The sequence below is a fragment of the Colius striatus genome, chromosome 9 (assembly GCF_028858725.1).
Source record: "Colius striatus isolate bColStr4 chromosome 9, bColStr4.1.hap1, whole genome shotgun sequence".
Taxonomy (NCBI): domain Eukaryota; kingdom Metazoa; phylum Chordata; class Aves; order Coliiformes; family Coliidae; genus Colius; species Colius striatus.
The window spans coordinates 28,548,214-28,564,291 of record NC_084767.1 but is presented as its reverse complement, the minus strand read 5'-3'; the positions used below and the strand labels follow the sequence as shown (position 1 = coordinate 28,564,291).

At 35.5% G+C, this 16,078-nt stretch overlaps 1 protein-coding gene across 2 annotated transcripts in view; it reads right to left on the bottom strand.

Annotated features, from left to right (window-relative positions):
- FAM171B (family with sequence similarity 171 member B) overlaps window positions 1-16,078 on the bottom strand; it is a 42,867-nt gene that overhangs the window by 11,650 nt on the left and 15,139 nt on the right. Inside the window, exons 2-7 of one of the 2 annotated variants that reach the window (XM_062002466.1) lie at window positions 8,627-8,863; window positions 7,828-7,920; window positions 7,380-7,538; window positions 4,898-5,065; window positions 1,154-1,270; window positions 251-374 (exon numbers count right to left, since the gene is read on the bottom strand). In XM_062002466.1, the coding sequence (XP_061858450.1) occupies window positions 251-374; window positions 1,154-1,270; window positions 4,898-5,065; window positions 7,380-7,538; window positions 7,828-7,920; window positions 8,627-8,863 (898 nt within the window). The remainder of the gene's footprint in view (window positions 1-250; window positions 375-1,153; window positions 1,271-4,897; window positions 5,066-7,379; window positions 7,539-7,827; window positions 7,921-8,626; window positions 8,864-16,078) is intronic. The other variant, XM_062002467.1, reaches the window with a different exon arrangement.

The following is a 16,078-nucleotide window of genomic DNA, read 5'->3' as shown; positions in this document are numbered from 1 at the left end:
AAGGTGACTAGAGCATACTAGGAAATGCCAGACTGTTGATTACTAGAGCTGAAGGTTAGATTTTGGTTAAGAAGTTACAGTGTAGTGTGATGTCACAAACTTAAGTTCTGCAATAACTGTAATTTTTTAAGAAATATGAGGCTACATATTATAATTTAGCAAAGGAAACAAATCCCATCTTCAAAATATTACTTTATCAAACTTAAGTGTGGTTCACGCTGAGATTATTAGAGCCCCTCTTTTTGCTTACCTGCAGTAACAAAGAAGAACAGCAAAAAATCCAATGATAATGACAACAGTACCTCCCAGTATGGCCGTAAGGAACACTGTATGGTAGGTTGTTATGTCCTTGGAAACTGCACTAATGATGGATTCTAGATTGTCAAACAAAACCAGACACAAATTAGTTGTCAAAACCACGGAATTCTGCTTGAGATGTAGAGTTGTAGCTAATAAATGAAACTGCACTGTTCCAGTGACTATGTGTTCCTATGGCACCATGTTCATCCTTCTCTTTACACTTTACTATTTCAGCAAACTAAAAAATACAAAGTGGTTACAATATAATGGATCTTAATCTACTCAATTCCAGTCAAGTTACATTTGTATTAGTTGGCTAAACTGACTTAGAGACACAGTCTACATTTTCTCTGTAGTGCTCTGTCAGAAAAGTGCTACTTGTTTTTAAGTTCTGACATCGTGTTTCTCCAACAAGAACCCTTCTAATGGAGTTGCAAAACATGCAACAAGTACACGTATGACAGAATCCATTGGGATTGTTTTACCCAAGACTAATTTTCTTCTTGTATTTTCTCCTGTCATATGGTTATCAACAGCGAGAGATACAATCCTACTGATTTTAAGACTTCCATAGTCAACGGTTCCCTTGGAAGCTTCTTCCAAGAGATGGTGATAGTATAATCATTTAAGTTCAAATGCAGTCTGAACTCTTCCCCCTCGTAGCATTTTAAGTTTTAGAAAATGGTTATATGCACAAAGGCCCACTATCAGGATTCAAACACAAGTTACCCAGTTGTTCAAATTGCATGTCATTTTTCCCTTTTTGTTGTTAAATAAAGGAATCAATCTGAAAGACTTATGATACATTGTTACATGGGCTACTTGGTCATTTCCTTGCCAGTTGTTGCCATACCTCTTGTTCCAGGTAGTGGAGCTGCTATCCAGTAGCCTAAGTGTTGAGCAGTGTATGTCCATACTAATTGACCATCTGCTTCCTTGACCATTCCTACCCCACGGCTTACCCAAGCACCTGAAAGGAGAAAAAAAAAAAAAAAAAGGACCAAATATTGCCTATGTTGTGCAGGATTCTTCCATACCTCTAACTATCAGCAAGTCAGCCATTACCAAAAACACAGCAAGTCACAAGAAAATCTGACACTCCCAATACATACATTGTTTATTACATAGCTTTAGCTAAACACACAAACTTTCTCTCAACAATTTCATTGCAAATATCCCTGTGTGAACACTTCCTTTGAAACTAAGCATTGACATTACCAGAATTTATTTAATTATTTTTCTATCAACAAATGTCTTTGATAGACACACAAATGACTTGAAATATTCTATTTTATGAGCATATGCATGTATGAAGGACAAGACTAAAAAAAAAACCACTAAAAAAATCAAGAAGCGGGTGACTTGAGCATATGAATAGAAGTTTAACATTAGCTTAGCAGCACTTAATGGGAAAACATTTTAATCTAGTAAGATACAACAGGATATACAATTTTTATCTCAAATGTTTGTCTCCTCCTCCCTGCCCCAAGGCAATAACAGTTCAGTTAGGTGAACTGTTCAGGAAGGTGTGTTGTTAGGACACTGATTCCATCCCATCTGTTTGGCAATAACAAAGGACAGATATTATGGTATGGCAGCTTCTACAATTAATAAAGCACATAGTAGAAGAGACAGAATTATACTTAATACACTTAAATTCAACAAATGTACTACATTCAACAAATTTATTGTGGGTCATCTGTGAAATTCTAAGGATGGAAGACAACCTCATATAAATAAACTTCCACTTTCGATCTGCAGATGCTGAGAAGGACAAAGAATCAGCATTTTTTTTTAAAGCAAAAATAACCAAAGCATGCACACGGTATAATTTATATAAGCCCTATAATTTTCCTCCAGTACTCTTCTCTCAGCAAAGTAAAATAAAAATTCTACCAGATAGGAGGTGAAGTTGAGAATTCACACATGCCAAATGTGCACAGACACAAACTGTAATTTGGCAATAAAATCTGCAGCCTTTTCATGCTAATTCGTGATGGCTGGCAGAGGAAAACAGCAGCATGAGCAATCCAGAGCCCTGAAAGAAGTAGTTCCTCAGTTACCTGGAAAACCTCTTGTCTAGACTCAGGAGCAAACCAGCAAGACTTGTTGTCTCATATGGAGACAACAAGTTCTCTGTCTTGTCAACTCTAAGGCAAGATGTCACTATACTGCCAAACTGTTGTTTTACAAGTATAGAGACTCTTTACAATAGATAAAAAACAACATAAAATACCACATATAAAAGGCAAAGACAATTCTATTAAGTCTCCAGAAGGTCTATCCTGACTGAACAAATCTATAAGAAACTATATAATCTCTGCTGTCCCCTTCAGTAAATTATATCTCCCCCCAGTACAATCCACTGAAAAAAGCATATATTAAGAAAAACATTAAAACATGATTTCAAAGTAAGTATGTATTCTTTAGGATTTACTGCCATTCAAACAGAAGGGTATCATTCTCAATTTAATGTTGCAACATAAGGTTGCTTTATTTTTTTTTATTGGTAATTGTATTAAAATCCACAAAGTACTTTCAGTACTAATAAGGCAAAATATTTAGTAAGACGGAGATTACATTCAGTACACATCAACAAATGCTACATTTACAGGAGCTGGGATAGAATTAAAAAAGCTCATTTTCCAGAAACAGGCTGAAGACTGTTACACTTCAAGTAACCCCCAGGCAACACTGCACAAGCAACAGTTTCTGCTTGCTCTGGTAGGTATGGTTCATTCTACACATCAAACACAGAGAATCCCTTACCACCATCAATACTGACATGGAAGCTCTGATTACAATTATGACATTGCCCAAGGGCTTCAGAGTTTAAAAGTGTGTGTAAACATCTTGCTAGAGACATTCTGTATGCAACACCTTGGATGCCAGAGCCTCATTATCCAGTGCAGTGGAAGCTCTTCATTCAGCTCAAATGGGAGCCTACTGCTAAAGGACATTCTGGAAGGCTTGCTGGAGAGCTGAGATTTCAGGTGTCCTCAGTCACCCCAACATTGTTATTACTCAGTTAAATCAGAAAAAAACAATGCACATGTCAGCTCAAAAGTAAGTATCAAAGAAATACACTTCAGAATAAACATACAGAACAGTGAACGCAGTTACAAATTTTCACTGTAGAGAAGAAATGAGTAGGTGGAAGAAAAGAAACAAGGTTAGAATTATGGCCTCTCTCTCTTTCTCCACTGCCCTCCTCAACCTCTCCTCAGTAAGTGGCAGTGAAGGCTTCAGTGACTGACTGAATGACTATATGTCAGTAAGCACTCATCACAAACAATTTACCTTTATGGAACCTCTATTACTTTACATCGCAGCTGTTTTAATTGGTTTTACTGGGTCAGCATGCCATGCTCCTGCTCTTACTCTACCCTCAAGGTCAGCATGCCTAGGTAGGGATGTTGAATAGGCCTCCCAATACCCACATAGACACTTTATACTGGTTTAGAATCTAACTTGGCCCTGTGCCAAGCTGCTCTAGTTCTGTCAACTTCTTGTTTTACTAATATTGCTGGCCTAGTTTTCTGTTTCGTGAGTTAAAACAGTTTAGCATGGATACAGATGAGCTAGCAAAAGTGGCTGTGGAAGCAAGAAATGAAGAACCTTTTACCTCAGGTTACCTGTCTGAAGTCTTTCAGGTGTATAGATAGACTTAATCTGTCAAAACTTATTCACTCTTTTCCCAAGAGACAACCTAGTCACTTTTTTTTTCATTAACACGTTCTTTGGTTGTTCTTCATTACGATGATCAAGTTTTTTTCTTGAATATGTAAACAATGCTTTGTTAGAGTTGGTGTCCTCTCCTGTACTTCCAGCAGTTGCATAAGAGCTTTTTGCCTTAAAGACACTTCTTGTCTCACTTGCATATTTCAAGATGAAATGTGATGGAAAGTGCAAGGTACAATGTAAAACATTCAGTACACTAACATGCACACACACACTGCCCTAATACAGGACATTTAAATGAGTTAAGTATATGTAGCTCATTACTCTTGATTAAAATTAGACATGAACGGATGACAAAAGGTTTAGAATGCCTAATCCCCAGCCTCCTCTTCCCATGTGTACTGTAAGAACAATGCTGATCTCTCTGAAAACTCTTATTTTGCCATCATTTCACTTTCCGAATTGCTTTTGTTAACTGAAGTAATATCTATTTCAGTTTTAGTGTCAAAGGATCTTTAAAGCTATACTCTAGGAAATAAAGCATCTGAATCTTAAATTCTGATTTGCTGTTTTTAAAAAGGTATCCATGAAATTACCAGGCATAACATCTAACACCACCTAAAACGTACGTTCCCTGAATCCTTAATCTCTCATGAAAATAAAAACACATTACATTAAAAAAATTTTCAATGCTAATGAATTTTAACAAAGCCTTCTGAACCAATGAAAGCAGGAAAATGTTATTGAACAATTCAAGCTATTCAATCCAAAAAACCATATAGAACCCCTAATAAATTTTTTTACTATTTACCTCCACCTAACATATTAGCGCCATCACTGTTCCATGACATACGGTATCAGTGCCCAAAACTATCCACATGTGCTAAAACATGGAATAACAACTCATCCCACTTACCAGTTTTCATATCAAATGTCCATGCAGGTATAGCATCTCCTGCTTTCACAGCACTTGTGGAAAGAGGAAGTGTAATCTGAATAGGACCATTTACTTTCAGTTCTTTCCCAGTCAGAAGAATGTTTATGCATATTGCGGCAAGAGGAGCTAATTCCATGCTTTTGAAACCTGAATGTTAGAAATACATTGTAATTCTTCACTCATAGCGTATTTAAAGAAAAATAAAACTTAGAATTAAGAATCTATCCTCATTGTAACTCAAGGCAAGTCCTAATTCACACACAGCTACACGGTCAGCTGTCACTAACTTAGTCAAATAAAAACCAACATTTCTTCTCTCTTGGAATTTTAAAATCTTTTGTTTAAAATAAAACCCAGACATTTCTATGCTAAATCCGTAAAAGAGAAACAGACTTTTTACATATAGGTTCAATGCTGACTGTAGAGCAAAAACATGTGCAAAACATGGCCCAGGGGTGAAGTAAGAAGGGTTTTCCCCCCTTACAAAATTAATTATTAATTAGCAAATGTACATGAAATAGTGATAAGAACTTCAACAAATAATTTTAATATATGTAACACTGCATCAAACTGAAGACTTATGCAAATATCATAGAAACATAGAATGGTAGGGGTTGGAAGGGACCTTTAGAGATAATCTATAGTCCAACCTCCCTGCCAAAGCAGGTTCACCTAGATCAGGTCACATAGGAACATGTCCAGTCAGGTCTTGGAAGACCTCCAAGCAAGGAGACTCCACATCCTCCCTGGGCAGCCTGTTCCACTGCTCCCTCACCCTCACAGTAAAATAGTTTTTTCTTGTATTTAAGTGGAACTTTTTGTGTTCCAGCTTCATCCCATTACCCCTTGTCCTGTTTTTAGCTACTATAGAAAAAAGGGATGTCCCAACCTCCTGACACCCACCATTTAGATATTTGTAAATATTAATAAGATTCCTCCTCCTTGAGCTGAAGAGCCCAGAATTGGACACAGGACTCCAGATGAGGCCTCACCAGGGCAGAGAAGAGGGGGAGAAGAACCTCCCTTGACCTGCTGGATACACTCTTCTTGCATCTCTCCCTAGTTGAACAACCCTTTTAAACTTTCCTGTAAGGATTAACTTGCTAATTTGGCTGGTATAAGTAACTGAATAGTTAATTGCGAGGCTTGTCAAAGCACTCAAGAGGAAATACTGATTATAGAAAGCTTTACAGTGCAGCCTGAAAGTTTTTTTCTTTTGTTCTCCTTACACAAATTTGCTAATACTTCAGAATGCACAATATGACTGGATGGTGAAAGAAGTTGAAAAAGAATTAAAAAGTACCAGAATGTTAAATTGATGCAAGCTGTTAGAAGCCGTTTTTGACAAAACTCCTGGTGCATCAGATATCAATTAGTTTCCACCTGCCCTAAAAGGAAGCCCGTTCCTTTAGGAGTATATGAATAATTTAAAACATCTGCTAGACAGATTGAAAGGAAAACTCAAAGGGGAGAAACACTGCTCATTCTCTTAGGCTTTGGATTTAAATAGGTGAAATATAGATAAGAAAGGCTTTAAAATATCTAGAGTCAAACCAGTAATATATATGATGATTTTAACAAAAAGAAAATTTAAACAGAGAGCATGACAATTTCAAATAAGCCATGTAGTGGCCTCCCCATGTGCTGTAACAAATTAAAAATCCTCCAAGCTTCAGGTCCACTGGGAAAAGAAAGAAGAGAACAAAAGAAAGACGGAACATCCCACAGTACCATCTACCAGAGATTACTGTATTTATGCAAATAAAAAGAAATATTTGATAGAATGACAAATACTGAAAGATCCAACTGCATATAAGCAGAGTCATAATGACTCATTAAACCACTTACTGCTGCTCCAGTGAAACAGATGCACAGAAAACATTACTACAATCGTGCTCTGTATACGTAGTGACTACTTGATTTCAAACAGGCTTATGCGTAACTGCTTACAGCTTAACTGCCTGTGAGGCAAACTAGAACTTCCATATAACCTTTATGTGAGGTGTAAAGCTCCTAGAGCCAATCATTCTAGCCAAAATGCAGAAAACCCCCCAGCTGAAGCCAACTGCTGCAGTTTCAATGATTTCTTTGTGTTTGCCTAATTTACACTTTGGCCATAAACATATTTTTAAGGTGTTTACGAAATCAGTTCCACAGTCTTGTGAAATCCTGAACATATAAACACACACACAAACACATATATATATATATATATATATATATATATATATATATAAAAATATCAGACACTGAAGGAGTATTTCAGTGTACTAAAGTATGTTCTCATACTACACGGAACAAGACACATGCTTATAGCTTACTACAATAGAACTAATGCAAGGGAAGCAGGTTCAAGCTCTTAATTTAAGCATATGTTTTTCTAAAACACTGCACTCATCTGCATTATAATTTGAAGGTTTCTTCATTTAAAAAAAAAATCTTAAAAAACATACTTACGTACCTGATTTATTTAGAAGAATTCCTGTTGTATACAGATAGCTGTCCACTTTCAAAAATTGCTCTGGCACGGTCAGATAGGCTGTAACATTTGTAATATGGTGACTTGTTGGAAGTTTTATTAAAAATTTGGGAAACTGAACACTTGGTTGAGATTTGGCATCTGTAAAAGAGTAATATTTTGTTGTAGTAATGGTAAAACACATAAACAGTGTCTCTATTACTGTTCAGAAATCCATTTAGCATAACAACCTGGTTTATTTTGCATTGTTTGTGTATTACTAGCCTAGCACTTGTCACAGCCACATAAATAGCTGCACAATTAACTGCAAACCTGGATTTGAGTAGATAAGTATTATAAAAGAATATGAACATGCTAAAGTTTTTTTTTAATGTGTACAGATTTTTAATCACAGAGTGTTTAGATTACGGTCTGCAAACACTGAACTTACCAGACAGTTTTCCAGTAATTAAGACAGTATCTTCAAAGAGCCACACATTAGCTTGACTTTGTGGGAATAACGAAAGTGTCACAGACGAGTATACTGTGGAAAGCAGTAATATCCGTTACACCATGCAGTCAACAAAAGTCCTGTAAGATCTCCAATTCTGAAGGAAATACTGAATAGAACAACTAAAACAGAGTATAAAAATGCTGAATTAAATAAATTCCTTCTCTTGTCCAGAGCAGGAATTTTAGTAGTTAGGCAGGAAGGCCTCTGTTGTACGTTTGCTACTGTCTTCCACCTTCTAGGGATAAACAAGTGACTAAAAATCTTAAAAGTTCACTTTTTTTTTTTTTAAACAAAAAAGTAACTTTAGTAGCATGCAATAGTTAAGCAGGAAAACTTGTGAAGAAACACTGCTAGAAGGAAGCTATTACAGCAGGTTTTTACGCAACACTCAAAGCAATGGCAGTCTAGGAATAGCTGAAGACAACATGATTTTTGTCAAAACACATTACCAACCCTCTACTAAGTCTAAGTAAACATTTTCTCAGGATGCACTCACAGTACTGCAATATAATCTACTTAAGAGTTAAAAGGGGCTACTTTCTGTTTTGGAATAATAAGAATTTTGACATATCTAACAGATCATTCATCCTTATACCTGCACTAACAAGTACTGCCTCCAGTACTGACTTCATTCAATCCTTTCAGTTAACAGTAACTACCCAGACTGCTGATGAAGAGAGGAATTTAATTACTGATAGATATAGTTTAATAATAGGATTGTAAGATGCTTACGTACTTGGCATTCTCCCAGTCTTCCAAGGCAAAGGTGTTAACATGTATCCATCCTTGTATGATACAATAGTTAAGCTTAATCCTAATTTATAGGGAACTTTTATTAATACTGCTCCATTGTTTCCAGTAAGAGTAGAATTTGTCTTCGTGTAGTTAACAAACACTTCTACAACTGCTTGTTGCACATACAGATGACTGATGATGTCATTTACTTGAACTTTTAGCGTAAAAACAGATCCTACTAACAGAAAGAAAAAAACAGCAGGTCACGATATATTGCAAGCAAGGACCATAACTTAAATTTTTAAAGAAGCCCTGGAGTTGATGTCTTAGCTATTCATGCACTGTATGACAGATGTCTATCACAACCGAGGGTAAGCTCTGGCCAAAGACAGGTGTAATCACACTATTATATACCACACAAAAGGCAAAAAACCTTGAGATGGGGCACAAAGATAAAAAAGAGTGTTAATCAAACTCAGAAAATATAATACCTAACAAGTTAAAAAAAACAGACAAAACTGAAATTTCAAAACAATTCTTCCCGCTTTTTTTTAAGTTTGAACAATGCATCTGTGACAACACGAGATTCAACGTGCCTTGCAAGTGCTCTGCAATATCACACCGATAATTCAGATGGTCTTGTTATCCAAGTGTAATCTTTGGCTTGGGTCACACATTTAAAGATGTCCCCTGACTTTGTAAAAACAGATAATCTAATGTCTACAGACTGTGGGATGACTCATTTATTTTTACACGTGTAAAATTACAATAAAGTACCCAAATGTATCCAGACACCTTAACTGTTTTCATCTATCATCTCCCACCAGATTTCTAGTCTAGTTTTCTGGTCTAGTTTTCACCTTTCTGTATTTCAATTTCTAAATAGCACTTGTCCAATGCTAATTAGAGGATCTGACATTTGTTCATATCTTGTGTCTTGCAGAGATAATAATCACGGTGACTGAGCAGCATGATGAAAATAAGTCTCAAGGTGCTCTGAATTACATTCATTTTTTCTATTACTTTTTCGTAAATAGAATACTAGGGAGTCTTTTCATAGATAGTAGCTACATGAAAATGTTCAGAATTCCATGTTATTTCCAGTGTGAAATTAAGTTATTACTATAAATTAAAATATCTATAGACCACTGTTAAAAATATTTCTAACAATTTCCATCAATTTTCTGGTTACAGACATACTATTCACCATCATTGCACTACTTTATCCCCAAATATTTTCAAATATATTAACTATGAATATGTATGTCTATGTAGGTCAAATGTCAGGTAAAGTTGGTTTGAAATATATCTACATAAAACTGTAGTTCAATTTCATCATGTTATCGCCTCTATAATTGATACTGACATAGCATCAAGAGATTACTACCATTGACCTTGATTTAAGTGAAAAGGCCTTGAGAAGGGGAGTGCAATCCATCAAAAAAACCTAGTAGGTAGTGAAGACATCCAAGTTAGGCCTCTCTGAAATGAGTATTTACTTAGATATATTGTACAGATGGAGTATACCATATTAAAGCAAAATATAACCTGCACAGAAAAGCTTGTTGGCCTTGTTTTATTGCATACACAGCAAAACCTTACCAGCCTTACCAGTTTAATGCTCTGTAACACTGAAGAAAAATCTACATTTCCTTGTGCAAACTAATATATACTTTCAAAAGCAAGAAGAAAAAAAAAAAAAAAAGATATCTATGGTACTTGAACATATTTGAATTTGAACAGAAAATGCACAATAATCTTAGAATCACGTCACCTGACTTTTTCCTTATGCATGATACTTCAATAAGAAAACTGCTGTTCTAGAGGTTTTTAAAATCACATAATATACAAAAAAAAAAAAAAAAAAAAAAGTAATGTATGCAAACTGTGGTTACTAAACAGATCTTCCAGGCATTGATCCAGTTACAGATACACTAACACAATTTCAGTGGTTTCCAAACTTGGAAGACAGGTCATTTGCCTTTGGCACATGACTATTTCAAAGACTAACAAATATGGGAAACTGACCCTGTACAATACTCTAATCTTGTAATTGCTTGGAAGCCAGCAGTATTTTATGAAAGGGTATTTAAAAATAAAAATTCAGCAGTACAAAATTCAAGCTCATTCCAGTAGGAACCAAAAATTCCATATACCATATAACAGAAATTCCTAGTATAAACCAGCATTTTAACAGCTGGAATCAAGTCAGGAGAAAAAGAGTCTATTAACAGCTGAAATAAGTCTTTAAAAAAATGCAAACCTAGACTGTAGTCAGAAAGACACTCTCTTTCAATCATTTCACACTTTTACTGTATATTTCACTATTTCCTGCTAACAAAAGCTTAATGAAAACACAGTGGTAGGGAGAAATCGCTACATTCCCCTTCCATCTGTTAGTAAATTGAAAGGTTATTTTGTGCAAAAAGATTTCTTTCATCTCCTTCAGTTAGAGCCATATTAAACCAAACCACATTTTGTAGAAGTTTTTGACGGAAAAATGAAATTTAAAAAAAGACTGCAAAAATGTAGAAAGATATACTATTTTCACTCTTTCATAGTGAACAGACAAACATCATTTGCTGTTTTTAGCAAAGCTCAACTTTTATTACTTTTCTGTGGGTTCAGAAATTGCTGCAGCATTTTTCAGAACTGATGCTCCATTTGAAACAGTGTTGTGAAGATGCAAAAGTGGGGTTGTAAATGCAGACTGAAATCCTCGGGGAGGGTTACTCAGACAAAGTTTTCCTATGTGAAAACAAATGGTCTTACACTATGCAAACTCTAAAAGTAATTACCTGTGTATTACTGTCATATGTAAGTACCAGTTACTCAAGCAAAAAACACTCAGTTCACACTAATATCAAGACAAAGATTAAAGGGGACTAGATCGCTAGGTCTCATTGCTTTCAGTCTTATCTTCTGTGCTAACACAAGAGTCTTCCTGACAAAAGTTTACCAATAGGCTGGGAGTTGTTCCTTCCCTGCAAGTAATATCTATGAGTAAAACCATTTAGATTTTCTAATATCAGCTAGAATATACTCCCCCAACAAGTCAATTGAAGTTTGTGTGCAATGATTTTGGAAAGACTATTTTTTTTAAATTAATCGTTCAACTCCTTGTTAATAACAGTGACAACTGAAGATACAAGGACACAGAATCACACCTCTGAAACCAAATGTTAGTGAAATGACGATATATTAAAAAATCTCAGTTAAAAAAGACTAAATCTTAACAGTAACAACAATCAGTCTAGCTAAAAGCAAAGCAATCCTCAGGTTCTAAGAGCTCAGACTGGGTGTGCAGTGGTGGCCCAACATGTATGACTGATCTGTACCTTTCTGAACTTGACATCCCTTAACCAACTCTCTCCTCAAACCAACACACTCACATGCCTTGCATGGAGAAATTTATCAGTCATATATAATGCACTGAGTTATTAACAGCGTCATGTCAACACTTATGACTTCTAATTTGCAAAGAAAATCCTTTTTTTTTTTCTTTTTATGAAGACCTTAAGGCACAAGTTCTTAAAGACATTTTTAACTCTCAAATATGATGACAATTAAACGTAGTGAAAAATTTTGGATGAAAACATTAACTGTTGGTTAACTGTTTAACAAAACCAAAGCTCAAATTAAACAACAAATGAAACTTGTACTTTTTTCTGGTCACTAACACTTGCCAAACACAAGTGGGTCAGCTGTACCTCAGTATTAAATGGACTTGACAGGACCTCCACAATTGGAACAAAGAATTGTCTTAGCTAATTTGATTTGTGCTGCCTCAGAGATGGGAGATTCGTCTCTTGGCTAGTCCACTGGAAATGCCTGTTTCTATGACATTCAAACGTTTGCTGATAAATGTTCATAGAAATGCAGCAGTTACTTAGACAAATGAAAACAAGACCTTCTACCACATTTAGCTGCTTCAGACATGTCACAGGCACCAAAATGACACTTCATTTGTTTGGACAACAGCATCTAATGCCTGGAATTTAGCTTCATGTCACTGTCCTAACTCAGAAATCATACCACAGAACTAAGCCAAAGAATTGGTATTGCAAGCTGGTTACAAAACATAACAATGCAAGAAAAAAAAACCAAAAACAAAACCCAAAACCCTCTCTTTATAATATCCCTATGAAATTTGTTCCTAATTATTTACTTGCATGTAAGTGTAACATCTGGTTATTTATTTATTTGAGATTTAACTAACATGGTCAAAGTCAGAGACCTTACAAGCACCAAAATATTCCAAACTACACGTATCATTAACTGTGAGATACAGCAGTAATTACATATACACAGAGCACTGCCCAGGAAGTATTCTACTCATTCTGCAACCCAGTCTTAAGTCCCTTCTCCTATTTATCACCAAGATCCTATAGCAAAATGGGTTCTACACCTTCAAGGAGCCAGTTACGCTTCTCAAACACATGGACAACTATCCAATTAAAGAAATGTCTTATGGAGTGGATGGAATAGTAACTACAATTAAATTACTCATCTGTTTCTTCCTTCAGAGGACACTTTTCTCATCCTTGCCTAGAAATGTTTAAACCCATGCCAGAAAAGCACACGGCTACATGTGTTTTATGGAAGCTGCCTACAGTGTATTACAGTGCTTCCAGATAACCAGACAGATAAAAATGTGTGCTGTGCAATTTGCTTGGTCCCAGATGACTGAACAATCGTTTTTTCCATCTTCTACATTCACAGAACACCATAATTTTTGGCTTAATATAATTAGGGATGAGAAAGGTGCACTCATCTGTAAAGAAGAAATCACATGTTCTATCAATATCAGGTTTTACTACACAGGTAGTATTACAATGGATATCACCACTAGGGAAAAAAAATAAAATCATTGAAATTTATAATCTACACAGTCAACACACACATGGGTTTAGTAAAAAAAAGTCATATAAAAGCAATCCTCCTGCCCACAAACACCAATCACTACCTCTTAAAAATTCTTTAAATCTATAGTAATGCCAGTGACAAACTACAAAAGCATATCTATAAAAAGTAAAAGCCTATTATACCTTTAAAGCTCATTAAAAATCCATGTACAAGAAGGTGTGTTGCGGCAGCAACTGACATGGGAATGACTTAATGCTGAAATAAGCCCTGCTCACTACTGCACACCATCAGTCTGTGGTTATCTTTTCTTATTAAGGTATGATGCATGGCCACAGTACAGATTTTTCTGCCTTGCATAGTGCATTAAAATGACATAATAGGTGAACCCTAAACTCTAATAACTGTTTTATGGCTATGTTCTGATAGTTATTGTCAGATCCTAGGCTAGGCTCTCTGACCAGTTTTCAATTACACTTCTTGTAGCTATCAAATAACCTGAAAATCTCATTAATAACCCCCCCACCCCAACAGAGTCTTCATTTGCTAGCTGTCATTATTCTTTTATGCTGTCTTACTCCACGCAGTCATTTATAGATCTTCTATAGAGATGGGCAGGTACATGCATAAAGACATTTCTAACTCTACACAAATATTTCTATATATTCCAAATATAGGGAATATATATATTTGAACATCTCACTTAAAAACGTGATTCTTAATAAAGATGTTTATATGGTATTCATATGCTGCTCCTCCAATTTAAAATAATAAATAAAAGAAATTGATTTTCTTCCCTAAAATGATACATCATAATACCAAAACATAAAACACACTGCAAATAATTCAACCTGTGCAATTTTAACTTTGTCTTTATTATGTAAAGTACAATCTACACATTTTATTTTCAACGTATGACAACTGAACTAAGAGGCAAAGAACTTCACATAGTTCACAAAAGGCCTGAGGAAATTCAGCAAAGAAATATCTAACTTGCTGTAAAAAAAAATCAGTCTCAGTGGAAAAGAGACAGATTTAGGTAAGAACACCACAAACATAGGATAATAAATATAATCATTCTGCTTGGCTGAAAAGAGAAAAACCATTTGAAAGGTGACAACTAGGTGAGTTTCATTAAAAGTTGTACCAATCCTCTGCAGAATCACTCCTGAAGTTAAAACTTACTTGTCAGTTTTGCTAACTAAGTGAAACAAACTAAAACCTTGAAGTGACCAGTAGATATTGCATGCATGTGAGTGCATACAGACTCAGGGTACAGCAATAGCTAAAACTTGCTTTTGATTAGGCTGATCTTGCAGCAAGACAGCAGCATGATTACTCTAATTTTAAAGTAAGTGTGGACTGTTCCTTGAAATGCACTTGGGACATTTTACTGCCGAGTGTCATGGGTGCTGTTCAAAAGCATTCAACTGCACAGACTAACAGAGAACTACTTTAAAGCAATGCAAAGATATTGTAAAAAGATAAATATTAGATAAACTGGAGCCCAGAGCTAATCAACAGTTGCTCCATTTGTGTATGAACACCTGATCCTGTGGAAGTAAAATGACCACATAATCTATGCAGTACAGTTCTGTAATTTAGCACTCCCTTAAAATATTTTAATGCAGAATTGAACATGAAGTGTATATTTAAAAGAACAGTGTTGGCAAAAAATTCTGCAGAGGCACAGAATACATTACCAGCTTCCAGGGACAAAGCAGAAAAATGGGGTCTGAGAAAGTAGGACGCTACAGTATTCCTAATGCCCTATTTCTGGTCAACCAATTTCCACAGAAGCCATCAATGAAATTCCAATTATGAAGGAGCTAAGGCTAGGTCCTGAGAGGGACAAGCAGTATCTTCTACATAGAATAAGGCTGTTAAAGTCATTTTACAGGAGAAAGTTTAAGTTAATCTAGTCAAATCTAGATGTCTCCAGCAAACACTTGTTTCATATTCAAGAGAAACCTTAGCAGATCAGACACGAGAAAAAAAATGGAACACATTGTTACTTAAGCAGGGGATTTGTCACCCAACAGGTTACTCTGGTGAGCTTTTGCTGTTAAAAAAAAAAAAAATCAATTACATTCTAAATCTAAGAGCTCCTCAAACATATCTTTTTATATTTTCTTCAAATAAAGCATTATTTCAGTTACAGAGAAACCCTTACTTTAACAGTATATGCCGTGATATGCACACACAGACCACAGTGCAAGGAATTTATTTACTAGAAGCTCACTCATGTTGATACATATAATATTCTGGCACGTAATACAGATTTCAGGCAGCCCTTCTTCCTGCCTTAGTGGGGAAAATAGCACCCTGTAGAGTGTACATATATATATATATATATAACTATAAATACAGTTCTTTGTAGAGAACACTTCAGACACTATCCCAATTCCTCAGTTCCCAATCAAGACTGGGCTTCATGTCTTAAAATAATGTAGGAAATATTTAAATCCACCAATGTACTGTCATCCCAAATAAAAATATCTTATCCTTGCTCCCATTCACTGCTTTCTGAAAATTCTCTTTCCTCATTCCTATTTCTCCATGTCTTTCCTATCATCGTCTTTTCTTAGCA